The 25,387-nt window shown below is 50.1% G+C and overlaps 4 protein-coding genes across 33 annotated transcripts in view; 2 read left to right on the top strand and 2 right to left on the bottom strand.

Annotated features, from left to right (window-relative positions):
• Nucleotides 1–6,375: 6,375 nt before the first annotated feature.
• nms (neuromedin S) lies at nt 6,376–9,033 on the top strand. Its single transcript, XM_029137800.3, has 7 exons — nt 6,376–6,683; nt 7,340–7,386; nt 7,513–7,569; nt 7,646–7,672; nt 7,752–7,805; nt 8,045–8,119; nt 8,538–9,033. The coding sequence occupies exons 1-7, from the start codon at nt 6,611–6,613 to the stop codon at nt 8,568–8,570; spliced, it is 366 nt and encodes a 121-aa protein (XP_028993633.1). The 5' UTR covers nt 6,376–6,610; the 3' UTR covers nt 8,571–9,033.
• pdcl3 (phosducin-like 3) lies at nt 8,860–11,050 on the bottom strand. Its single transcript, XM_029137798.2, has 6 exons — nt 10,893–11,050; nt 10,438–10,555; nt 10,200–10,290; nt 9,944–10,087; nt 9,615–9,823; nt 8,860–9,470 (listed from the first exon to the last, which is right to left on the bottom strand). Exons 1-6 carry the CDS (start codon nt 10,896–10,898, stop codon nt 9,322–9,324), a joined length of 717 nt encoding a protein of 238 aa, XP_028993631.1. The 5' UTR covers nt 10,899–11,050; the 3' UTR covers nt 8,860–9,321.
• A 1,754-nt stretch (nt 11,051–12,804) lies between these two features.
• On the top strand, nt 12,805–22,308 carry LOC114846869 (TBC1 domain family member 8). Its single transcript, XM_029136066.2, has 20 exons — nt 12,805–13,173; nt 13,959–14,069; nt 14,606–14,724; nt 14,797–15,025; nt 15,114–15,354; nt 16,705–16,912; nt 17,702–17,899; nt 17,971–18,111; nt 18,187–18,337; nt 18,654–18,868; nt 18,944–19,061; nt 19,485–19,770; nt 19,840–19,996; nt 20,109–20,207; nt 20,307–20,375; nt 20,464–20,734; nt 20,801–20,866; nt 20,957–21,043; nt 21,135–21,244; nt 21,333–22,308. Exons 1-20 carry the CDS (start codon nt 13,047–13,049, stop codon nt 21,693–21,695), a joined length of 3,366 nt encoding a protein of 1,121 aa, XP_028991899.1. The 5' UTR covers nt 12,805–13,046; the 3' UTR covers nt 21,696–22,308.
• Nucleotides 22,309–22,430: 122 nt separating this feature from the next.
• The window catches only part of neb (nebulin), a 48,664-nt gene continuing 45,707 nt past the window's right edge, over nt 22,431–25,387 (bottom strand). For 24 of the 30 annotated variants that reach the window (XM_029136038.3, XM_029136033.3, XM_029136036.3 and 21 more), the window contains 8 exons: nt 25,277–25,369; nt 24,703–24,795; nt 24,176–24,283; nt 23,894–24,080; nt 23,721–23,813; nt 23,485–23,625; nt 23,296–23,399; nt 22,431–23,218 (listed from right to left, as the gene is read on the bottom strand). In XM_029136038.3, the coding sequence (XP_028991871.1) occupies nt 23,045–23,218; nt 23,296–23,399; nt 23,485–23,625; nt 23,721–23,813; nt 23,894–24,080; nt 24,176–24,283; nt 24,703–24,795; nt 25,277–25,369 (993 nt within the window). In that variant the 3' untranslated portion in view covers nt 22,431–23,044. The remainder of the gene's footprint in view (nt 23,219–23,295; nt 23,400–23,484; nt 23,626–23,720; nt 23,814–23,893; nt 24,081–24,175; nt 24,284–24,702; nt 24,796–25,276; nt 25,370–25,387) is intronic. The other 6 variants (XM_029136045.3, XM_029136063.3, XM_055505248.1 and 3 more) reach the window with 2 other exon arrangements.

Below are 25,387 nucleotides of genomic sequence, written 5' to 3' on the forward strand. Positions count from 1 at the left end.
CTTTGCTTTAATAGGATCCATCAGCGTGTGAAGGCATCAGGGGTCTCAGCAGGGAGGCAGCACTCACAGCCATTACACTGGAGCACTACTAGCAAAAACTGGAAATCTGCTTCTATGCGCATTTGTAATAACAGGGTTTCATTTATGAGGGTAACTGGACAATTTAGCGTCAAACAATTCCAGTATTTCCATATAACCAGTTTTGCCTTGTCATTTCCACTAGATGGTGACATTGTCTGAGCGATGCACTGGGCACTTTGTCTAAAAGCGACTGGACACAGGTCGCCGAGGCTCTAACGGACGCCCTCACGCTGGTCGGGACCGTCTGAAGTCACTGCAGCCAAATCTTCAGGTTTAATCTGAGTTAATCCCAGCTCTCACCGAGGTTCCTCCCTGTCGAGTTACTCACAAGGAATGGTCAACAGTTGTGCTTTTTTGTGTTTGTAGCTTCTGAATAGGTCGAGTTTGTTGTACATTAGGTACGTGTTTTAAAACACAACCCGCCTCCAGGAAGCAAATCGTGGGCTTGTGAATTGTGCAGCTCCAGTCTTCAGGCAGGTCGTTCAGGTGGAGCTGCCTCTCAGCAGCCACACGTGAGAGCCTCCTGTGGTGTCCTGCACTCAGCCTGCAGCCAGTGACACACAAAGCACAAGAGTCGCTGTGTATCTATATTCTTAATGTGCTCTGCTGTAGATCAGCCGTCTGGGGATGATAATGTGGGTCACTTTCGAAATAAACATATTTGTGTCATTTTCATGTCACGTGCGCTGAGGGGTTTTTTCCCACTGGTGCAATCGCAGCAGACTCCTCTGTTCCGTATTTACCCACTGGATGTTCCTCTGCGTTTGAGAATATCAAATATCAGAAACGGTTGTATAACTGAAATGTGTTCTTTCCTTTGGCCTCTCTCTGCCCAGTGTACCAGCACATGGCTCCGATACCGCTTAACAGCAACACATGTGCCAAGGCTGCTGAGCGCCCGGTCGTTTACATCAGCACACACACACACACACACACACACACACACACACACACACACACACACACACACACACACACACACACACACACACACACACACACACACACAGCACCACCTGTCCTCCAGCTCCAGTGTGTGCAGAGTCACTGGGAGTAAATAATAAGAGCAGATAGTGATCACACGTGAGCTCTTCTCCAGCTGGCCTCCACGTAGAGGGAGGCGGAGGACTCGATGCTGCTGTTGCTATGGCGTCTGTTGCCTTTACCCCCATCCCCAGTGTGAAACACACACCTCCACAAAAGACACGGCCATAAAAGTTATTTATCCTATTTAATTATCCTCTTAATCGTGTGAACAATAGCAGACTCCACTGATAATATCCCGTTGCCTGTTTCATTATGAGACTCTCAGCTCAGTGCAGGTTTTCAGGCAAACTGTTGTTTTCAGTTACACAGCAAATGAACTAAACCGTCGACCCAGAACAAAACACATACACAGCAAAGTGTGTCTGCGTTGATATTGTTGATTCTTTCTCACACAGTAATATGACTGGATGTGACTAAACTAACAGCTGACAGCCTGCAGGCGTCATGCAGCCAGCTGGGTTCACCACAGGATGGCAGTCTGATGATGAGGCGTCTACTCAACACACTGTCTGTGGAAATTCTTCAAATTTGTTTCCGCATGTATCCTGTTTGGATCATATTTAAACAATTATATCATTGAAAAAAATAAAGGTAGAGCATGTTTAGATACTGTACGTCTAACATGTCATCCTATACGCCAGACAGATCAGCAGCTAACGTCCTGGTAGGATGATGAATAATTAAAGCCTTCCCGTTGCCAGCGGACTTTTTCATGGTCGATAGTGATATTAATCTCCACAAAAGCTCTCATGCCAGTAAAATTCCCGCTTTTATGGTAACGTGGTCTGCTGTGATTCGAACGGGGACGGCTGACGAATCAATTCTTACCAGTTTGCTGGCCTTTATTCTCAGAAAGGTCGTAAAGATCGACTGTGTTCTGGTCCGTCGTGACTCATGCATGACGGACGCAGACGCGAGCTGCTTGGACTCACCTCACACCCACCTCAGATTTAAACCATCACATCAGGTTTTAGGCTAATTATGGTCTGAAAGCCACTTTTGCACGTACTATGCTGTTTTCCTGCACGTTAAAGGCCACTCAGCATGTTATATCTCCACATCACTCTTGTTTAAGTTGTACTCTGGGCTGTAATTGGCTTTCAAATGTCAGCAAAAGATGCATGAACCTCTGCATATACGGTCCGTCTTCTATATTGCACAGTAAAGCTCAAACACAGGGCGCAATGAAGTAATAATACACAAAGGAAAGTTTATCTGGATCATGTAGATGAAGGCAACATCCATGGCTTCAGTTTGGCCCCAAACCAGACCTCTAGGTTGCGTGAGAGCAGACGAGGCTGCGCCTCATGACCTGGCCTCTACAGTCACCTGATCTAAATTTAATTGAGATGGTTTGAGATAAGGTGGAGCGTGGAGAGTGAAGGAGCCTCAAAGGAGCAGCCACAAGTTGAACTAAGTTAAGGTAAAGGCGTCTGAATGGCCGGTTGGAGGCGGTCTCCTCTGAGCTGATGACAGCGTGTGAACGGACACTGGACTTTTCTCAATGACCTTTGAATGGGAACGGCGGCGTTCTCACCAGTCAGCCCCGTCTGTCACGAGCTCCCCTCACTCATTCCTGCTGCACTCAGTCTAATTAGACTGGGTGAGAGCTCCGGCGGTGATGTGAACTTTGCCTTCACCTGCTCACAAACGTTCACCTTGGACAAAGTAACGGAGCAACAGTGACTGCGAGATGAGCCTCATTCCCCTCGCTGCCTGAGGGAGGACACATTTGAACCTGTCAGTCACTGTTGTACCGTTCTCCCTTCATTATGCCCTCGCTCCAACCCGTCGAGGCAGATGCCCACTCAGAACCTGGCTCTGCTCCAGGTTTCTTCCGTCAAAGTCGTAGCTTTATTTTCATACTCTATACAGTATTTCATCTCACATTGTAAAGTGAGCCTTTCCTGTTCATCTGTGATTGATTAATGGACCTGCAGGAGCTTCCAGTCTTTACCTACGGTACCCACTACTTAGCTGGACAGTTTGTGATTGCGTTGGTTCCTCGTGTACGCCCCAAACCACAGCTATAAATACAGACCTGTGAGGACCAAGCCTTGGGACTTTGTTTCATCACTCGCTGGTCAGTTAAGTGCTTTTACTGACGCTGTTTCATTCTGTTCTGACTGCGTTTGTGTTGTTAATGTTGCTCATCTAAGACGCCTTTGAGGACTTTTTTTTGAATGTGAACCAGTAGCAGCCGCTGGATGAAGGTGTGATGACTATCAGCATCTAACAAAAACAAACATCTGCTGCCGTGAAAGCAATCGGCCACTGACTCGCTCAGATAAAGAGCTTTGGTACAATAGTGGCAACGATTACAGATACTCTGAGCACCACACGCTTCTTCAGCTGGAAGAGCAAGAATGGCTGTACTATTACTGTAATTATACTTCAATTTTGGAGTGGATTTGCTTGAATGGCGGCCTTTTTTGGTGATTGTTCACACCCTTGTTGCCAATTTTGGCTCATTGTGTCAAACGAGTCAAGACACAACAGCCAAGTGACACCTTGAAATCACAGAATTACCTTTTTCAAAAATGTCTTCTTTGCAACAAAAGGCGGTGGCAGATTGATCCAGTACAGTACATTTACCCACTTCAACACCAACACTCCAGATGCTTTAACTAAATTACACCAAAGCAAGCATATACACAACATTGTGTCTAAAAAACCACTTCATGGTAAACCAAAGGAATGGCCTTAAGGCGTCCACAGCACAACCAGTGTGACCTCTGGCTCAGCAGTGAGAGAAATATCCGGTGATTTCATTTTGTTACGCAAAAAAAAAGTGTTGCAGACATTCAAAGAACAACGTGTGTTGTTGCCTTTCCTGCTGTAAGTGATGTGTTGATGACTTTAACACGCTGATCTACAGGTAACTGTGATCATTTCTAGGAGTAAAATCTTTATGTTCAGTGATTTGGGCTGAGCCAACAATACAAACAGCTTTTTGTCACTTTGCGTTTCCCATCCGTGTCTTGGCTCCAGCTGACTTTACGCCCAACGTGGGAAATCACTGGACTCGTTCGCATGTCTATTGTCTTGTTCCAGCTGTTGCGGCCGTCTCTCGCCTCCCATTCGCGCCCGCCTCCGTCAGAGGAGGGTGCTGCCGACTTCTGATTCACGCTGGCTGAGCTACGACGGCCACCGCCAGTTAATGGAGAGCATCTGTCTCTCACCACACGTCGGGCCTAATGCTGCAGCAGCCACGCTGCTGTTAAAGACCACACGGGGGTGAGGTGTGATGCATGCAGAGGCGCGAGCAAACAGCTTTAAGTGCTGCAACTTGATTAAGTGCACGTTCACCTCTGTCTCCTGCCAAAACACAACAATTAGGCCCCTTCAATTTGTTCAGATGATGCTGATATGAAACATCTGCTGCTTTGTTGCAGAGGAAAATAAGTCATATTTTATTCAGTTTTATCTAAATAGGGCCAACTTACAACAAACATTATGACAAGGCACTTGATTTAAGACTTTACAAAACTAAAAGCCCACAAATACCACATGAAGCAAAATTTAAATTCTAGCCTATATATGAAAGAGTTATATATATATGTATACTATCTACTAGTGTGTGTGTGTGTGTGTGTGTGTGTGTGTGTGTGTGTGTGTGTGTGTGTGTGTGTGTGTGTGTGTGTGTGTGTGTGTGTGTGTGTGTGTGTGTGTGTGTGTGTGTTGCTTTAAGAAATCACCAGCAGAAACAGGCTCAATGTGGGCGACCATCTGCCTCGACCAGTCAGAGGCAGATAAAAATGTAGAGAAACACTGTAATTAGATCACAATGATAGTCTGAAGTTTGAGCAAACTTGTCCCCTTTGAATTGTGTGCGTTTTAAACTCCCCGAGCAGCACTCGAGCTGCATCGACCCCGTGAGATCAGACACAGAGGGTCATTTTAAAGGTGAGGTCTGCAGGCGTGGAGGGCTGAGTTATGGGGCTAATAAGGGAAAGTGCATTGATGTGGCTCAACAACAAAGTGATGTGACTTGCTCATTAATGCTGCAGCCTGATAAACACACCACAATAAAAACAAGCCGCCGTTTTTCTGGCGAGAGGAGCTTTTCTAGCACCTTTTAAAACGCTGATTATTTACAGGATGAGGGCGGCGTTTCCATTCAACCTTTAAGCACCATAAGAGAAAATAAGCTTCGTCCCACAAGACTCAACTATATTTTGTGTTTGCTGATTTACCTTGGGCACAATCACATGCAATCAAACACCAGCAGCTGCACTTTAGCAAAAGGCTGCGGAACAGAAGCAGCAATCAGGGACGATCCAACATGAGAACATCTGGAAAACCACCAAATATCTATAACGATGAGGAAATCAGCCCAAATGCTTGCACTGGAAATCACATGACTGCAAGATGCTATCCCATCATCCTTTATTGCTGGAGACGACACGCGTCCGCATCCATAGAGAGATGTATCAGCGGGAAAGCAAATAGGCAAGTTTACCAGAAATGATGTACATGTATGACATCATGCTGATGGAGGGGGGCTGGAACCGAGTGAAAAGGGTCTTCAGCATTTTCATTCTAAAATATAACTTAAATAAAATAAAGCAAACAGCATTTAAACATGACAGGGCTGAAGGAGCTCTTCAGAGGCGCCTCAGTGGAACAATTATAGCTATTTCCTTTGTTTCCGTGCGAGCCAATCACACAAGATGGCCGGTGATGACCACGTCTTCAAATGCGCTGCGTGTCGGGGAGGTTTAAAGTCAACTGTGTTTGAGTTTATTGTTTTTCCTCCTGTCATAGCGGAGAACCTGCTGCAATCAGTCAGCTGAGTTGAGTGGCCCTCAGCGGAACAAACAAAGACGTAGAGCTTCTGAGAGCAAAGTTAACATATGCATTTCTGTGAAGAAAGCTGAACTGGTACTTTTGATTCTCATTCGACTATCAGTGATATTATTCCCACTTCCCACTCAGGAATCAGCAAAGATGAAGCGATTTGGCCCAAAAGGAAAAGCTGACATCACCAATAAGCAATAAAACGTGAATCTGACCTCCTCCTATATTCATGACGCACATGGAGCCTGATGAATTCTTCTCTCTTCCCTTGTGAAACACATCTCTGACCTTTGCGTAACGTCTGCCTCTCCGGAGGCTCTACGGTTTTTAATGAGACAACATGTGTGTCATTTGGGGCTTGAGCCTATCAACAGGCTTTTTAGACCGTTTCCAGTACGGAGGTATTCCCAGACAACTCTGCACAGGGTTGCGAGCGTCGGGGTGGAGGGTGCGTTCGATTTGCGCAAGCGTGCGCGCTGAGGAGCGGGTGGGTGTGATTGGTCACCTCTGCGGGTGAGGGGGATGCCCGTCAGCCCGCAACGTGTGCGCTTTTAAGCTGCTGCGGGCAGAGGGCACGCGCTGCAGACCACACGACCGAGATCAAGCCGAACCGGACCGAGCACGAAGACCGGTGCGCACGAACCGAGCTCTCCAGTAGAAGGAGAACTGAGGAAGGAGAGAAATGAGCGCGTCCGCGGCGAGACAAGTGTTGCTTCTGACTTTCTTCTGGTTCCTTGGATGCTGGAGCGCAACAGGTGGGTGAGCCGCGAATGAACCGGTGACAGGTCACTTACAACGGAGACCACGTCTTTGGCACAGCAGCATCCAACACTAATTACTGAAGGTTAAAAAGGAAAAAAGTACTAAGTACTAAAATGCGTTCAGAGGAACTTTATGACAATACATTTTATTTTTAGACAACTCTACATTAATTCGTGAAATTTTAAACATTTACTAATTTACAAATATAAATACATTTAAAAATATTTTAATGAATATTTAAATATTTATTGAAAATAAATAACTGTGACACGTCAGAGCTGCTGTGCTGGATTAAATCAGAGTGAGTGTAATTTCAGTGGAAATGTTTGATGTCGTGAACTCATCTTCACAGTAACTAATCCAATCTGCAGACATGACTTTTTATATTTATTAGATAGTTTTGCATGATCAGACGGGAACGAAATGAGAAAATAAAAATGTAGAAAAAATATGTAAATAGTTTTCACACAAACAAAGACTCATATACAGAATTACTATATTATAATTAATATTGGTGTTCCTTGGTCCATAGATTTACTCAACAAGAGTAAATCTATACAGATGAATCTTGTTTAAATCCATATGAGCTTGTTTATGGCAATTGTGTTTTATTGAACATAAAGCGTTGCTCTTTGATTACTCTCTCCAGAGGCCAGTCGTTATGACCAGTGGGAAGACGGCCTAACATTCAGAAAGGTAACCATCTTTTCATCTAACAGCACGTTGACGCTCAGCCATATACTCCACTGCTGCAGCTGACTGAGGATGTAACTCCTCCATACTGAGGCAGGGTTCAGGTCTGATCGTGCCGTTTCTCTGCAGGTGCGAGGCATCCAGAGCGATGACCTCAGCGGCGTCGTGTGGAGAGACCAGGATGAGGTGAGCAGAATCGTAGTGTAACGCGACACGGAACTGCTGTTCTGTGGTATTGACCTGAGCTTCTGCTTGTGCACAGGAACAAGTCCAGAACGTTTTCAAAAGAGTAAGTTTTTCTTCCCGGCTACGTCGCTTGTCTCGGTTCAGCCTCCACCGACGTTGACATTTCCCTTTCTCTTTGTTAGTTCCTGTTCCATTACTCGAAAGCACGCAACTCGGTGGGAGCCGTGCAAAAAGAGGTGAGGAGCCAAGCAGTGGAGGCATCTAGATTCACTGCGTCACCACTGACTGCTGTCATGTCACAAGCCTCATTAGTGGCAGCAACGGAAAACACATCATGTGCTGGAAACAGTGGATGTTGGATTTAAACATTGTTAAAAATTACTGCGCTGCAAAATAAGTGTAGCAGAGAGTGGAATAAAAAACCAAGGCATCATCATCATCATCATTACGCTCATTCTTCTCTTTTCTTCTCTAGTCTCACTCTGTTCATCCTCTGATGCAACTTTCACCCAAACTTTCCCAGAGAAGGAAGAAGAAGGTGCTACTGTTGGTAAGACCACATTTTATTAGTCAACAAGTCCCCCCAGGGCTGTCCTCTCCTGGGAAGGAGTGTCCTACTTTAGCTCAGACACAACGTACGGTTTTGGCACATTCCAGGGCTGTGGCTCCGAATCTAAGTGAAGAATGAGACGTTACACACAATTTCCTACACATAAATAAGAAATCTTTGACTTCCAGGATTCCTCCTACAACCAAGACAGAATAAACAAACAGCACCCACCACACTATATTTTGCTCTATTTGTCTTCTGTCTATGAGGAATTAACCTTTTCAGGAGGGTTTGTAGTCAGGCCGTAAAGTAATCAAACAGTGATTAAGAGAGTCGGCATGAATCAAATTAATTACATCACTGTGCAGCTTCGATTTACTGCTGACGTTGACTTTTCTCTGACTCACTAATGAAACAGAAGATTCGCGGGCTGCCAGAGGGCATGCTGTAAAACGCCGACAACGCACGGAGGTGGAATCCAGCACAGCAGCCGCCTGCAGCTTCGGCTGGTGGAGCGACACGCAGCGTCTGACATGTCTCTCCAGACAGATCCTTTTTGTAAAGGCAAAATAAATGATTGTACAGATGGAGAAAAGAGAATTGCACTGCCATCGCCGCCATGTGTCTTCCTGCTTCCTAAAGTCAATCTGTGTAAGTGAATGTGAAATTTTGTGAGCACAACTTTGGCATGTTGCACTGTTACACATGAAAAGGGTGTCACAAAATACAAGCACTCAACATAAGCTCTTAAGGAAGTCCTTTATAGACAACTGTGACACGGATTTCAAAACAATGTGCACTTATGACAAAAAATTAATATTGTGGCAAACAGTTGAACTCGTAGATTTTAATGTACATGTACATTTTACAACTAAACGTATGAAACTTAATAAAAATATTTAAATTTGTCTGATGCCTTTGTAAAAATTCAGGTGGTGGAGTTTGGTTTATTGACATTACAACTGGCTGATTTCTGAGCCGCTTTCCTACAGACAGCTTCAGAGTCATTCAACAACCAGGTCGTAGATTGGACTCCAGCCACATGTGACCTGTTTTGGTGGCCTTGAGCAGGATGCAGTCCTGCAGTAGCACCACCTACATGGTTAAAACATCAAATGTACATGCAGAGGAGATGTCATCGCTTGAGGTCCTCTGAATGTTTCCAGTGCAGCAGCCACACATTCCTTCTGGTCTGGAGTTTCCTAATCGTCCTCATCTTCGGAGCTGCTGTCCTTCCGTGTAGGAAGTGAACTTCTGATCGATGACATCATCTTGTCTTCTATTTGCTTCTTGGGGTTTTCCTCCAGATCCGTCTTCACAGCCCCAGTCTCAGATAATCTCCACTCCAGCTCTGGGTCAAACAGGCAGGACAAGTCATAAACCTCATACAATGCGATACATTTTCAAGGATTAAATAATAAAATATATTAAAGAATAAAATACAAAGAAAAACATCCTTTGCAAATTCTTATTTAAGTGAGAATGTTTTTCTCACCTTCAGCTTTGAGGTTCATGCCACCAAAGACTAACGGTCCGATAAACTGCCCCTTCATCTCCCCTTCAAAATAGACAAAGATGGTGGGCAGGTTGCGGTCAGGGTAGTTGGGGATGCATGTGGTGGAGATGGATTTGAGGAACTTGGTCTGAGGAAACTTCCTGGCCAGAGTGCTCAGGTGTTGGTTGATGAGCGTACACAGAGGGATGCTGAGAAACATTGCAGACAGAGCTGTTAGTGCTCAACAGGCTCCCACATAGTTTTCAGAGAGTAAAATGAAAGCATTGTTTCATACTTAAGCTGTGACTTGGTTGTTCTGGATGACCTACCCCTGTTTGTAGAGATGGAGAACCACCCAGATGCCCTCTCCAGCCTTGTTGACCTCCTTCACGTAGTCCTGCCCCGAGATTTCGCCCACCTCCCCGAAAACATTCTTGGTCTGAGCTGCTTTCCACTCTGCAAGACGCTTTTGTCTGCAAGCAGACGCAACTCACCTCAATAAACTAACCCACTGGCTTGTTGCCATTAAAAGGTCTCGCGTGTGGTTTGCAAAAGCTGGTATGTATCATCAACCTGCTCACTCACCTGTACATCTCAATGGCTGCTTCGTCTTCCTCTCCAAACTCATCTTCATTCTCCTCCAGTTCTTCCAACGTCATGCTCTCATATGTTTGAACTGTTGACAAAAACACCAACAATTGCAGTTTAATGTTGTGCAAATAAACTAATATGATTTGTGAACAGCTGAAACTAAATCCAATAGATCATTTAAAATGTAGGTGGTATGAAGTTGTGTTATGTGAGAACACAAAACTCCACATACCCACAGACTGTTGTTGGAGGGCCAGCTCCTCCTCCTCTTCATCTTTAGGGACCTCCTTGGGAGGCAGAATGCCTTTCTTCCTCAGAATATCATTCCACTCTGTGTCTTCGTTTGGGTCCTGGACCGAAAATAAAGGAAATTTACAAGATCAATTATAGTTTTTTGCAGGACAACCAACAAACCAAAAGCTGCCGGAATCATCTAAAATGACTTTATGACAACGCCGAGGTTTAACAAATAATGTCATTATTACTGTCACACCGATGAACTGGTTAAAAAATAGGAATTTATTATTGTAATTTACTATAACTGTTGAATCGCCATTACTTTATAACGCTGATATTATGGTAGTAAACCAACAACACCGTTTCTACGTTATTACAAACATCTGAACCATTACACCGACGACAACGGGCTTTAATCGTCGCTCCGTTTTTAAATGAAGCTTTACTAACCTGCATTTTGTCAGCTAAAAGTCTCCTCAGCAATCACACCACTACTCTCCACCCCGACACGGAAACAGAAGGGCCGCAGGAGGAGCGACTCCGGCAGGAAACGAGAAAACACGACCGCCTCAGTTAACAATAAAAGACCCGGCGGGACAAAACAACAACACTTTACTACGTATATATTAAAGTAAACACATGTAATATTACTGTGTATTAAACGAACAGATATGGTTTGAATTCAGAAGAAAGGAACGGACGCTCGCGGTGGGGACAATAATAAAAGTGACACCAACTTCCCTTGTGGCTCAATATGACCATATAAGGAGTGGGAGCGCAGCATTCCATTTGTGGCTCCAGTGCGAACCCAAACAGGTGCTGTCACACACGCGCACACACGCACATTCACGCACACGTTGGCTCCATTGGAGAGAAGCATTCCCAACACAAGTCTATAACATTTCATGGCTAAAATTCTGTGGGATTAATTATTAAACTCAAGAAATGTACCAGCTTCATGGAAAATGTAATTTCATATACTGAGCAATTAGCCATAGTTAATTACACCCACTAGACGCATTGATAATGAAAATAACCATAGGTTGCACATTTAAAATCGTCCTTTATATAACAATTAAACAATTTCTGGACTGGGATTTGTATTCAAAACAAACAGAGAAGTATAAACCAGTGGATGGTCCCATGTGTAATAGACAGTAATTATTTGTTACACTGAATTGCAGTTTTATTGAGCAGCTTCCTTTCAAAAGAATTTTAATTTGCATCGTAAACTAAAATTATCTCTTTTTTCTTTAACAGTTTGTAAATAAATGATCACACACTAACCAATACAAAACAAACCTTGGGGGCTTGGGAAGCAGAGGTCAATATGGATTGGCATATTATTTATTATGTTTATTTTAAAACAATAACTAGTAACTGTAAGTGTGTGTACAGATGTGTTTTTATGATCAATCCTTCCATATTTTCTGCATTTTCTTAACATGGATTTATCTCCTTGCGGTCATTTACTCTAATGTAATTTTACTTATACTGACTCTCAGCTTTCCTTTCTTTATACTCATTAACATTATTTTGAATTACATTACATATTATGGGAAAATTTACTTAATATGTGTATCTCTTTACTGTATGTGGTCTACGGTATTTTTTTTTAAGATCGTATTAGAAGGAATCTAATCAGATGTGCAGGATATTACAAGCCTTTGTGTCATGCTGACCTCCGGATTATCCGCTGGAGTGAATACATCAGCCTTTGTGTGACGCCTGTGCGGGAGGGTTCCGACCACCTGAACTCAGGCTCCGCTGAGCAGCCAATCACAGAACGGCCAGTGGCTCGACACCGGAACTGGCGAAGTGAAAGTCTAATGCGGAAGAAATATAATAACGAACAGGCCTCACTCCGCCCGTTTATGTAGAACCACAAATATTACTCATTTGTTTATCTTTGCATCTGAAAGTATTCCTCTCATAGTTACCGGAAACCAGTTCTACTACAATCAGTAAATAATGTTTTAGAGCTACTGTTCCTTCCTAATATTTATAAGACCCCCATTATTATTAGTAAAAAAACAACAATCTAGTTCTTATTTGCGGAAACCTTCAGATCTGCTTGTACTTTCCAGGAATATTTCTCATACTCTTACTTACTCTTACTCTTACTCTTACATACTGTACTTTTAGTCCAGTGCATTTATTTATACAGTGGGTAAAACCAGCTCTTTGGTTTTTTGGTTTAATTAGATTTTCCAAATAACTATACCTTACAATACATTTAAAAAGCATATATTTATTTTTGTTCTGTAGGAAAACGTCATCTTCGCTCCGCAAAAAGATCCCAATTCCACCACAGAGTGAGTCCTCGCGATGTACAGACGATCTTCGGCTGGTGTGTAGCTCCAGCTGCTGCAAATCAGGCGTGAGGGCAGCGCAGAGCTGAGTCGAGCAGCTACGAGCCCTGCGCTGCCGGGAGCGCACGTCAACCATGGGCAGAAGCGAAAGGCCGGCGCCGTAGGGTCGATCGGGCCGGACCCCGAGCCGGAGCGCGGCCGGAGCGCGCCTCACGCGCCGCGGCGGCGGCGGCGGCGGCGGCGGAGACCCGGGCGGCGGAGGGCGTCCTCCGGTCCCTCCCTGCCGGACGAGATGTGGCTGAACCCGGAGGAAGTCCTGCTGAAGAACGCGCTGAAGCTGTGGGTGACCGAGAGGAGCAACGACTTCTTCGTCCTGCAGAGGAGGAGAGGCCACGGAGAGGCGACGAGCAAGTTCACAGGTCAGTGACGACAACAAACAAACAAGTAAACAAACACACGCGCACAAAGGAGAGGCCGCGGACCCGGAGCGGGCGAGCAACAGCGGCGGCGCCGCGGGGCGCAGGTGACGGGGCTTTCCAGGTGTCAGAGACCGAGCCCAGTCCGGCCTTCTGGATCCTTCCACATCCCAGGAAATCCCCGCTCCGCTTGTTTTCACCCAAACCAACGACTGTCAAGCGCCAGCTTTTACTCAGCTGCGCTGAAAACGTCGTAGCCGAGCCAGAACCGCAGCGTCTGCTCGGTTCTGGGACGTTTTGGGTTTGATTTGTGTCACTAACACAACACAAGAGTGTGAGCGGAGTTTTAGATCCTTGGGTGTGTTTGGTGCAAGCACTGCTCTCCAGTCCCTGTCCCCTCAGAACCGGGTCACACCTGTGGCTTCCTGCTAGAACTCATCCCAGTCTCATAAACAGACTGTGTCTGCAGCAGATTCATGTAAAAGCAGCCTCTTCTGTCACCTTCCTCCTCTCCTCATAGAAGAGAATAGGAGGAACTTCCTGGCTGGAGTTTACTGTGTGTGTGTGTGTGTGTGTTTGTTCCTGCTGTTCCCATAGCAGAGGGGTCAAAGGTCAAGTTCTGCCGACAACCATTAACTGATCAAACCTTGGCTTTGTCGTTCCTCCTTCACGCTTCATGTGATCTGATCCCAGTTCAGTCACTCGATCCGGGTCAGGGTTGTATAAATGGGTTCGAGCCCTCACGGCTGAGTGTGTATATGTCTATTTACACACGTCTGGTCCCGCAGGTCTGCTGGTGGGCGCCCTGGACACCGTGCTAGACTCCAGCGCCAGGGTCACTCCGTTCCGCATCCTCCTGCAGGTCCCCGGCTCCCAGGTCAGCTGGGTGATCGCCAGCGGTGAGCACAGCCTCCAGCGCCGTCCTCCACCCGTCGGCACCGCGCTGCTGTGTCTCAGATGGGGTGTGTGTGTGTGTGTGTGTGTGTGTGTGTGTGTGTGTGGTGGTGTTGAGTGTGTGGTGCGCGTGTGTGTGCGTGCGTGTGTGGTGTGTGAGTGTGTGTGGAGGTGTGTGCGGTGTGCGAGAGCGCGTGTGTGCGCGTGCGTGTGTGCGCGTGTGTGCGCGTGTGTGCGCGTGTGTGCGCGTGTGTGCGCGTGTGTGCGCGTGTGTGCGTGTGCGTGCGTGTGTGTGTGTGTGTGCACGTGTGTGCGTGTGTGTGCGCGTGTGTGCGTGTGTGTGTGCGTGCGTGTGTGCGTGCGTGTGTGTGTGCGTGTGTGTGTGCGTGTGTGTGTGTGTGTGTGCGTGCGTGCGTGTGCGTGTGCGTGCGTGTGTGTGTGTGTGTGTGTGCGTGTGTGTGTGTGTGTGTGTGTGCGTGTGTGTGTGTGTGTGTGTGTGTGCGTGTGTGTGTGTGTGCGTGTGTGTCTCCGTCTCCTTCAGGCGCTGCCATAGAGGAGGTGAAGAAGCACTGGGACTGGCTGGTCCACAACCTGCTGCACTCGCTGTCAGTGTTCGAGAACAAGGAGGACGTCGCCAGCTTCGTCAAAGGAAAAGTCAAGGTGCGCGTTTTCGCCGGCGTTTCTGGTTGCGTTCGCGGCGGGTCTCGGCGCTGAACGCCTCCGTCCCCGCAGGGCCTCATCGCAGAGGACGCCCGGGGCCGGCAGGCGGCGCAGGAGGGCGACCCGGGGAAGTTCCGCGAGGCGCTGCGCAGGTTCGAGCTCCACTTCAGCCTCCCGTCGTCCGAGAAGCTGGTGACCTTCTACTCGTGCTGCTGCTGGAAGGGCCGCGTGCCGCGCCAGGGCTTCCTCTACCTCAGCACCAACCACATGGCCTTCTACTCCTTCCTGCTGGGGAAGGAAGGTGCGTGCGCCGCCGCCGCCGCCGCCGCCGCCGCGCTCTCAGCGCTCTCTCAGCGCTCTCTCAGCGCTCCTCTGCTCCCGTCCCGCAGTCAAGCTGGTGTTCCCGTGGGCGGACGTGACGCGGCTGGAGCGGGTCTCCACCGGCCTGGTGACGGAGGCGGTCCGGGTCAGCACCAGGCAGCGGCAGAGGGACTTCTCCATGTTCCTGAACCGGGACGAGGCGTTCGGGGTCATGTGTCAGCTGGCCGACGTGGCGCTGAGGCGGCTGCTGGACAGCGAAGGCCTGGAGCTGGACCGGGTCCTGCAGCAGCCGGGCCGCATCACCAAGAGGTGGGAGCCCGCGCGGGCTGCGTCAGCAGCACGAGCAGCAGCCGCAGCAACGAACGGGGCGGCTTCATTAGTGTGCTGTCGATGAGGAAGGAGAGCGCAGGCAGAAACCACGGGGGTGAAGGCGAAAAGCAGAAACTCAACGAGCAGGTGAAGCCGGCTGTCGAAAGTGAAAATGCAGAAGTGGAGACGCAGCGAGGAGCGGCTGCTGCAGAGCCAGTTTGGGGTCGAGTTCAGCTTCAGAACCACTCACTGAATGAGACCAGTTGTAGTAAAAACATGTCCACTGTATTTCCTGTATCTGCTGTAGGAATCCTTTTTTTTGTGGGACTGAGTTAGGCCTCTGGTCTGAGGTCTCTGGTCTCTGGTCTCAGGTCTCTGGTCTCTGGTCTCTGGTCTCAGGTCTCAGGACTCAGGTCTCTGGTCTCTGGTCTCCGGTCTCTGGTCTCTGGTCTCAGGCCTCTGGTCTCTGGTCTCTGGTCTCAGGCCTCAGGCCTCTGGTCTCCGGTCTCCGGTCTCCGGTCTCTGGTCTCAGGTCTCTGGTCTCTGGTCTCAGGCCTCAGGCCTCCGGTCTCCGGTCTCCGGTCTCTGGTCTCTGGTCTCTGGTCTCTGGTCTCAGGCCTCTGGTCTCTGGTCTCTGGTCTCAGGTCTCTGGCCTCAGGTCTCAGGTCTCAGGCCTCAGGTCTCTGGTCTCAGGTCTCAGGTCTCTGGTCTCTGGTCTCTGGTCTCAGGTCTCAGGTCTCTGGTCTCTGGTCTCTGGCCTCAGGCCTCTGGTCTCTGGTCTCAGGTCTCAGGCCTCAGGCCTCAGGCCTCAGGTCTCTGGTCTCTGGTCTCAGGTCTCAGGTCTCAGGTCTCTGGTCTCTGGCCTCAGGCCTCAGGCCTCAGGCCTCAGGCCTCAGGCCTCAGGCCTCTGGTCTCTGGTCTCAGGTCTCAGGTCTCAGGTCTCAGGCCTCTGGTCTCTGGTCTCAGGTCTCAGGTCTCAGGTCTCAGGCCTCAGGTCTCTGGTCTCTGGTCTCTGGTCTCTGGTCTCTGGTCTCTGGTCTCTGGTCTCCGGTCTCTGGTCTCTGGTCTCTGGTCTCAGGTCTCAGGCCTCAGGTCTCTGGTCTCAGGCCTCAGGCCTCAGGCCTCTGGTCTCAGGTCTCAGGTCTCAGGTCTCAGGCCTCTGGTCTCTGGTCTCAGGTCTCAGGCCTCAGGCCTCTGGTCTCTGGTCTCTGGTCTCTGGTCTCAGGCCTCTGGCCTCTGGCTTCCTGTCATGGAGCCTGGAGGCAGCGGCCTCCGTCAGACCCGTTGCAGCGGTCGGACCGGACCCGTGCTCCTTCCGGCCCGTCTAACCCCTCCCCGTCTCCTCCTCAGGGTCCTGGAGGAGCAGGCTCTCAGGGAGTACGTCCTGGCCCTGTTCCGGCTGCCGCGCGGCGAGAGGCTCCACGAGGCGGCCTCCTGCTCCGTGTGGACGCCGCACGCCCGCTGCCACACGGCCGGGACGCTCTACACCACCGACGGCTACCTGTGCTTCTGCAGCCGGGACGAGGGCGGCTGCGTGCTGCTCATCCCGCTGTCTGAGGTACAGAACCGGCGCCGTGAGCGCGTGGGCCACGCGTGGGTCATGCTTCTGTTGTGGGGTTAAACAGCCACTGTTTGTTCTTCCACCTGTGGGTTAATGAGTAACAGAGACTCATGTTTACACACACACACACACACACACACACACACACACACGGGTTCACTTCCTACATGTTACTGGCTGCATTCTCATTTTCAAGCCTGCTCGGTTCTTTACTTGAGGACCTCATTTTCAGTAGCGCGTGGTTACACTCAAACTAAGATTAGCCCCATCGCAGCTCTGTAATCATCTGACCCAACAGGATGCCAGCATTTCTGTCACTTCCTCTCCAGTCGCTCCTTCTTCACGAGGCGCGACGAAGCGCTAGAACGAAAAGGGCCGAACGGAGGCGCGGCGGTCGCGGCCTCGTCGGCTCCCGAGGAGGAGATTGGAGCTCAATCCTCCATTTCCTGTTTGCTGTGGAAGCATTGTCCTCAGAAAGGGGACATCATTTCCTCCCACCTCATCTGTTTGAATGAAGGAGGAATAATTCCCCTCGTTAAACTCCATAATCTGTTTTCGTCTGGCACATTTCCTGTTGGGGGATTTTTTATAGATGATTGTAGACGAGACGGTGATGTTTAGATGTGAAGTGGAAAAATGGCCAAAGTGAATATTTTTGCTATTATTAAATCTGCTCGTCAGACAATCTTTTAGAAACATTTTTGTCTTAAACAACAACATTCTCAGCCATTAGAATAGAAGTCCTATAATTATAAGTTGCCTCTGACTGGTTCATTTGCTCTCCAGGTCCTGTCCATAGAGAAAGCGGAGAGCACCGCTTTGCTTCCCAACCCCGTCATCGTCAGCGTCCGCACCAAGAAGGCCTTCCAGCTGATCGAGCTGCAGGACCGAGACCAGCTGGTGGAGACGCTCAACGCGCGGCTCCGCTCCCTGCAGTGGAAGCAGTCCATGTTCCGCGGCAGGAAGGACAGCCGGCGGAGCCAGGTACCAGCCCGCCCTGGTTCTGTTCTGACCCAGAGGTTCTGTGACACTGATGCCGATCCCGCTGTCTTCAGGGTTCACCCTACTACACCTTCTACTACGACGCCGGGGAGGACGAGGAGCAGCTGGAGGAGCAGGTTCTGCGCAACACCATCAACAGCGAGGCCCTGATGACTGCGTTCCACCAGAACCGGCCGGGAAACGACGGCGACAAGGTGAGTGGACCCCCGGGCGTGCATGGGGTCGCCCCCCCCCCCCGCGGTCTCATGTGCGTCCTGTGTTTGTGTCAGAGCCTGGAGACGGCGAAGGAGCGTCTGTGGGAGGAGCACTTCTCCGAGTTCGGCCGCGGCGTCCACATGTTCCGCACGGAGAAGATCCAGAGGCTCGTTGCCATGGGGATCCCGGAGTCGCTGCGCGGGGAGCTGTGGATGACGTTCTCCGGTGAGGGAACAGCAGCAATGGTTCTGATCCTGAACCATTGTTTTCTACAGCCTTTCTTCTTGTTAAGTGTTTATTTTCAACCCGGTGGAACGCGTTTGTTCTCTTGTTTAACTCCGTGAACCCTGGGTGATGCTCGCTCAGCGAGTCGGACGCCAGGAAGGATACTACGGCAGGAAGTGTCTTTTTTTATAGCTGCTGCTTTAATTTAGTCCCGGTCGGTTCCTGTGGTTGCTCTCACTTCTGCCTTTGAACCCACCACCTGTAGCTCCAGCCGCTCAGTGCAGCTACAGCAGTAACCTACTGTGTCTCTGCTCAGATGCGACGTCGGAGCTGGAGTCTCATCAGGGCTACTACACCAGCCTGGTGCAGAAGTCCATGGGCCACAGCAGCCTGGCCACGGAGGAGATCGAGCGGGACCTGCACCGCTCGCTGCCGGACCACCCCGCCTTCCAGAACCCCACCGGCATCGCGGCGCTCCGGCGGGTCCTCACGGCCTACGCCCACCGCAACCCAAAGATCGGATACTGTCAGGTCAGCGTTTGCTCCGGCAGCGGGAATTTTGTTTGGAGTGATCTGGTGTAAAATATTCCTACATTTTGGGTCCAGTCTATGAACATCCTGGCGTCGGTGCTGCTGCTCTACGCTAAAGAGGAGGAAGCCTTCTGGCTGCTGGTTGCGGTTTGTGAGAGGATGCTGCCCGACTACTTCAACCGCAGGGTCATAGGTGAGAGTCCAGGGGTCAAAGCATCAGCCGTCGGGTTTTGTCTTTGTTCCTCGTTTGGCGTTAAATGGTTAGAAACAAACACCAACCCAACAACCAACCCAAAACCTTATTATTTTTGGCCCTTTGAAATCGTGGCTCATTTCCTGTGTTTTTGAAGCTGTTTTGTAATTTCCTCATTTGAAATAACAGTGTGATTGTGTTTGCAGAGTTAGTATTTTGAGCACACGCTGCCTATTATTAATAATAATTTACCTTCACAACAACAGTTGTTTCGTGTCATGAAGGTGTTTGTTGCCCATTAAATAAAAAAGGAGGCTAAATGACTCCTACCTTGGAGAGCGAGGTGTCTGCTGCCACCTAGTGGTCAAAGCTACGAAGCTCACCCACGTTCTGCATGATGTGACTTCACCGTTTCCTCTCCAGGCGCTCAGGTGGACCAGTCTGTGTTTGAGGAGCTGATCCGGGAGCGTTTGCCAGAACTGGCCGAGCACGTGCCGGACCTCTCCTCCCTCTCCTCGGTCTCGCTCTCGTGGTTCCTCACCCTGTTCCTCAGCGTCCTGCCGTTCCACAGCGCCGTCTGCGTGGTCGACTGCTTCTTCTTCCACGGGATCAAGGTCATCTTCCAGCTGGGTCTGGCCGTGCTGGAGGCCCACACCGCACAGCTGTGTGGCAGCACGGACGACGGGCAGGCCCTCATGATCCTCACCAGGTACGGGCCGGACCGTCTAACATGGACCTGCTGAACTGGACTAGAAATGACGTGAACTGCGATCCCCAGCTTCCTGGACCAGGTGGGAGGCGAGGCGTCGTCCTGCGCTCCGTCCTCCTCTCCTGCTGCAGACGCGGGCAGCGGCGGCGGCGGCGGCAGCAGCGACGCGTGTGTTCCCGCCGTGCGACACACAAACATCACGGACCTCATCAACGAGTCGTATGAGGTGAGAAGCACCCGGTCGGCGGTGGAACGTGGTGGAACGCGGTGCTTCAGCACATTGTATCCGCTGAGGAGCGTGTGCTCCCTTCTCATTGGTCTGGGTTTGGTTCTGTCAGAAATTCGGGGACCTGACCGTGCGGCATATCGAGCACCTGCGCTGTCGACACAGAATCCAGGTGCTGCAGGCTCACGAGGACACGATTAAAGAAAACACTGTGAGTACAGACAACAAACAACAAAGTCTGGGCTTCAGGTTTAAGGTTCTTACAGTTCTTCAGTTTTTGAAACATTTTTGTGTGTTTGTGTCTTTATAGTTGAGATTAGTGTTGCCAGATGTTTCCATATCACCAGAGAACTTGGCTGATGTCTATGAACTCTTCAAGGTAGTTTTTCTTAGGTTCTTTAATCTTGACCAAATCGAGCAGCTTTGAGTAATTTACTACTCAACCTTTCTGATCCTGTGCACCTCAGACGGAGCACTTCATCAGCCTGTACTGGGGCGACAGCAGCTCCGCGGCCGCGGCCGAAGTGGCCTCGTGGCGTCGCAGCGACTCCAGCCGCTCCTTCGTGGAGCGTCAGTACCGGCTGGACCGGCCGCAGTTCAAGAGCCTGTACGGGCTGCTGGTGCCGTGGCTCGGCGACTCGAACCAACACACGGACACGGTGGCCAACCGCACCTTCACCCTGCTGGACCAGGACGGCGACAACCTGGTGACCTTCAGGGAGTTTGCTGGATGGCTGGGTAGGTGCAGACATGCTGTTAAAGCTGCTTGTGTGTCTGTTCCCACTGACCTCCGTGCTCTTTCAGACACTTTGTACTGTGAAGACCTGAATGAGAAGATAAGGCTGCTGTACCGCCTTCACATCCCCCCAGGTTAGAGAGTCATGCACAGTCTGAAGCTGCAGGGCTGGAACAGGACTAACTCTCCTGTATGTATGTGTGTGTGTGTGTGTGTGTGTGTAGCGCTGACCGAGAGTGAGGATGACCCATCGGTGATGAAGAGCCCTCTGCTGTCTACCAACAGACCCCTCTATGTCAATCTGCCCTCTGGTTGGTCCAGATGCTCATACATTAAATATGTCTATTATTATTATTATTATTATTATCATAAAAACCTCAAATATTGTGTTCAATGCTCCAGATGTTGAAGGAGAAGCCAAGGATTACCAGGAGCAGCTGAAGCAGATGCTGAAGGATTTGGCCAAAGAGAAGGAGAAAGATGCAGAGAAGCCTCTGTCGCTCATGAACCAGGTGCTGGAAACCTGCTCGGTTCAAAAGCTTAGCTCCAGAGCATCGGGCGTTCAGCTGATGTGACCTCGCTTCCTTCCTCTCTCTGCAGTTCGAGTTCATCCAGTTCTGTAAAACGCTCTACAGCTTGTTCCACGGGGACCCGGAGGAGAACGAGCTCTTCCAGGCCATCGCCACCGTCACCAGCCTGGTGCTGCAGATCGGCGAGGTCGGCCACCGCGGACGCAGGTCGGGGTCAGAGGTCAGCGGCGAGGAGGCGGCGCCGCCCTGCGCCGAGGCGGATGAGAAGTGGACCGTCAGCTACGCTCAGATCCTGGCGTCGCTGCTGACGGAGCAGACGCTGGTGAACTTCTTTGAGACGCCGGTGGATCTGTCTGCAAAGATCGCAGCAGCCAAGGAGAAGCAGTACCACCAGAGGGCGGGTCTGCTGCTGCTGCAGCGCGGGCCCCGCTGACCAGCACCCAGCCTGCCATCGGTCACCTGACAGGGTGGGACTCAGCAGGAGGAGCCTTTGACTCATTTTTTTTTTATTCTTCTGAGCCAAGAAACCACTTTTGACACCAAATGCAGGGACGGTAACATTAGCAGCGTCCTCAGCGTGTCCTACATTATATTAAGAGTGTCTGCACTGAGTGATTCATGTCACCAATAATGAATGTTTATAATTTATAATCTTTTCAGTGAAGGCTAAATTCAGTTACTGTGCTGTAAAGATCAGTGATCAGCTCTTACTAACAATTAGTGAAGTGGCTAATGTTCCACGTCTTATTACAACAGTACACATTTAATTGTAAGTGATTGGTTATTGAAGCGTCCCAGTAAAGGAACAAATGCTTATAACACATTTATAAAGTGTTATTAAATAACTCAAACATTTTTTGCCTCAGAGCTGCTTTGAGGAAATGATTTTATTGATTTTATACCTTAAGTTTTTATTGTTGAATGTCTTCATATGCACCTTTTACTACAGTGAAGTTTTGTTTTTTAAACACTGGGAAATAATCCACCATGATCTGGTCACCAACGCCAGTGACACTGTCCTTTTAAATAAAAACCATAGAAGTAAAGACGTGGTTTTGCATCTCTGCTATCAGATTGTCTATGATGAAGGTTATTGTGAATGTTTGTTCACCTGCTACGTCCGTTCTACACAATGTCAGCGGTGGGACAGAAGAGGAGGAGGCAGTGCTGCAGGAGCTTGTGTGCTTTATTAGCTACTGATTAAAGGTAGAGGACATGCCTGAGCCCAAACCTAAGTAACCGGAAGAAACAAAACACACGTTCTACTAATGGCCAGCCTTCAGTGTCGAGGAGGGAAGGCTGAGGCTCGTCTCACGACACAGCAGTGGTTGAATCATGGAGGAGCTGGATGGTAACTCAATCATTTCCTGTGTCTCCCCATGAACTTTCCATTAAACTTATAAGAATCGGCTCAAAGAGTTTTAATCATAACGGGACAATATTCTCTTGGTTTCGCTTGGACTAAATTCTTTTAATACATACGAAATCTTTTTGAAATGTACACGACATGGGGCCAGGGCGTATGAGAGCTAAACCGGTGTGTCATTCATAGTAGGACGTCTAATCAGAAATCTTTGCGTCACGTCACATCCACAGGGAACAGGGCAGCAGCATATGAACGAAAACACTTAACAAGAATCACAATTCAGATACAGTTACAGAGCTACGGGTGTCTAGACGCTACACGTTGCACTGAGCCACGGCCGTGACCACAGGGGGCCCCGTCGGTTGACCCTGTGGATGCGCCCCGCCCGCCCCGGGGGGCCGTGGGCGGCCTCGTCTTCAAATGGCCTCCACGTAGTTGGCCGGCAGCATGCCGGTCTTGCCGCTGCGCTGCACGGTGCCGTACATCCAGCCCTCGTCGATGGACTGCACGTTGACGATGACGTCGCCGTCCTTGAAGGACACCTCGTCGCTGTCGGCCGCCGTGTAGTCGTACAGGGCGCGCACCGTTTTCTGCAGAGTGGAGGCAGAGTGGGTGAGTGGGTGAGCGCAGCCACGCTGGGCTCAGCTCACACGTTCACGCTACTCACGCCGGTGGTGGAGGGGTGTGAGGGGATGGAGGACACTGTGGTCTGCTGGGTGGCCACTGACGAGGACCTCTGCTGCACCTCCACCGTCTTGGTTTGCTGGTAGGCTGCAGGTGGAAGACACAGGAGTCAGTCAGGGTTGTTCCACCGACACCAGGGCCAGTGAGACGGCGGGTCAAAGCGCAGCGTTACCCGCAGAGGAGGCCACGAAGCCGTTGCTGTAGAGGGACAGGTGGTGCTCAGCGTCCTGGGACACCTCAGACTTCTCGTCGGCCATGCCGCTCAGAGCGCTGGTGGAGCGGGAGTGCTCCTTGCTGCGGCGCTGAGCTTGGACTGAGAGCCAGTGAGAGGTCAGTGAGGCCTCAGTGAGGAGAACAGTGTCTCAGCCGTGGGAGCAGCTGCGTATAAAAGATCAAATCTGTGCTCACCAGACATCATGTGGAGGCTCCTGGACTGGATGTTGTCCTCCGCAGGGTCGTAGTCGAACACGGAGCCGGGGTTTGTGCGCCACACGCGCAGATCTGGTGGGACAGGAGACAGTGAAGCTGCAGCTGAGCCAAAGCTAAGCGCCACCTGCTCAGCTCCGAGCCCGCGGTCGTACCGGTGATGGTCTCCTGGTCGTGCTCGATGGCGCGCCTCCTCTCCATCTCCACCACGCGCCTCTGGATGCCGCGGTAGCTGATGTCGCTGTAGTCCTGCGTGATCTTCTTCACGCGCTCCGTCACAGGGTCGGAGGTGGTGGGAGTGAAGCTGCCCTTGCTCTTCTCAAAGTCCTCGTGGTATCTCACCTGGAGGAGGCAAAGCACGGCCTCAGTAGATGGAATCACACTTCAAATGAGGAGAGCTGAATCCTATAAGCTAACTAGCAACTGCAAGCACTAACTCCAGAGATGATGCGCTGGGTCTCCCGGACGCGCCTCATCTCGGGGGTGTCCAGCACGAAGGCGGCCTTGCCCTGGACCTGCTTCCGGAAGCTGTCCGAGTACAGCACCTGGTGGAGCGTGGGAACAGAGGACAGGCAGTGAGTGGGGCGTCGCCCATGCAGCCACCGTACAGAAGCTGTTAGCATCCACAGCACTAAGTGGTGAGAGGACACACAGCTAGAGGCAGGACGAGCTGAGGGATTACTGGGATGTCAGACGGATGAATTAGCAGGGAAACGTTCAAGATGATGAGGTATCACAGGAAATGAGACTATCTCTCCGTCTTCAGAGGGAGGACGGCGGGTGGAGGCGATGAGGTGAACAGGAGAGCTTAGCAGCAGTGATGTGCACAGACACTTCACAGCTCGGGCCGTTAAACACATTTAAAAGGGGGAGAATTAATACGATTAACGAGAGGCGGAAGGCAAGTCGGTTAGGAAAGGGTTAACGCAGAGTGGAACACGTTCCACCGTGGGTCTGAAGGTACCGAGCTAATGTTTTCTTGGTTCCTTTTGACTCGCTCCATCTCTGGAGTGAACACCACAGGAGTTCCTTTGGCTGAGCTGTCTTTATAAAGCACCTACAGGACAGAAGCACAGGTCAGACAGAGAGACGAGCACCGGCTACACACCCATAGGACGGAGAAAAACTCCAACTGACTCCAGGTGAGTCTCAGTTGCTTTTTTAGATTCTATTAGTCTAATAATTGGTCCTATGGAGTGAGAGACACCAACACACGTCAGCACACGGTTTAGCTCGTCACCGGCTGTAAAGACGAGATCAACACAGCAGCAACGCGGGTGCCTTAAGGTTAGAAATGAGTGGAACTGGACCGAGGCATCACAGGTCAAGGAGCATGACTGCCACTCAGGTGGAGGGTCTGATGGTGGAGGATTAAAGATGGTTTGAAGGGTCAGAAACGCACACGTTAACACATTAGGGTGAAGGAAGGTGCAGCCGAGGTCATGGAGGGGTGAGATGATGGAGGGAACTGTGGCCACTACTGTCCACGCGCAGCTGTTAGGAGCACACGGGGGTCGGGTTCGGGTTCGGCCCAATACCGAGCTGATGTGCTTCTGGGTTTGTTTGACCCGCTTCACCTCCGGGAGGTCCGGTATCGCGGTGCTTCGACCCGGACAGTCCTTGTATTTGATCTACCCAACAGTTTAATG

Source organism: Betta splendens, chromosome 21 (assembly GCF_900634795.4).
Source record: "Betta splendens chromosome 21, fBetSpl5.4, whole genome shotgun sequence".
Lineage (NCBI taxonomy): Eukaryota > Metazoa > Chordata > Actinopteri > Anabantiformes > Osphronemidae > Betta > Betta splendens.

Excerpts from the sequence above, each read along its gene's own strand:
- LOC114846869 (XM_029136066.2), top strand. The coding sequence starts at position 13,047 with ATGTGGCTGAACCCGGAGGAAGTCCTGCTGAAGAACGCGCTGAAGCTG. Across the intron at positions 17,900-17,970 it reads AGGACAGCCGGCGGAGCCAG|GGTTCACCCTACTACACCTT; the intron begins GTACCAGCCCGC and ends CGCTGTCTTCAG. Across the intron at positions 18,869-18,943 it reads CAAAGATCGGATACTGTCAG|TCTATGAACATCCTGGCGTC; the intron begins GTCAGCGTTTGC and ends TTTTGGGTCCAG.
- pdcl3 (XM_029137798.2), bottom strand. Across the intron at positions 10,291-10,437 it reads CCTCCAACAACAGTCTGTGG|TTCAAACATATGAGAGCATG; the intron begins GTATGTGGAGTT and ends TTTTGTCAACAG. Across the intron at positions 9,471-9,614 it reads CATGAACCTCAAAGCTGAAG|AGCTGGAGTGGAGATTATCT; the intron begins GTGAGAAAAACA and ends TGTTTGACCCAG.
- nms (XM_029137800.3), top strand. The coding sequence starts at position 6,611 with ATGAGCGCGTCCGCGGCGAGACAAGTGTTGCTTCTGACTTTCTTCTGG. Across the intron at positions 7,387-7,512 it reads ACGGCCTAACATTCAGAAAG|GTGCGAGGCATCCAGAGCGA; the intron begins GTAACCATCTTT and ends GTTTCTCTGCAG. Across the intron at positions 7,673-7,751 it reads TCCAGAACGTTTTCAAAAGA|TTCCTGTTCCATTACTCGAA; the intron begins GTAAGTTTTTCT and ends TCTCTTTGTTAG.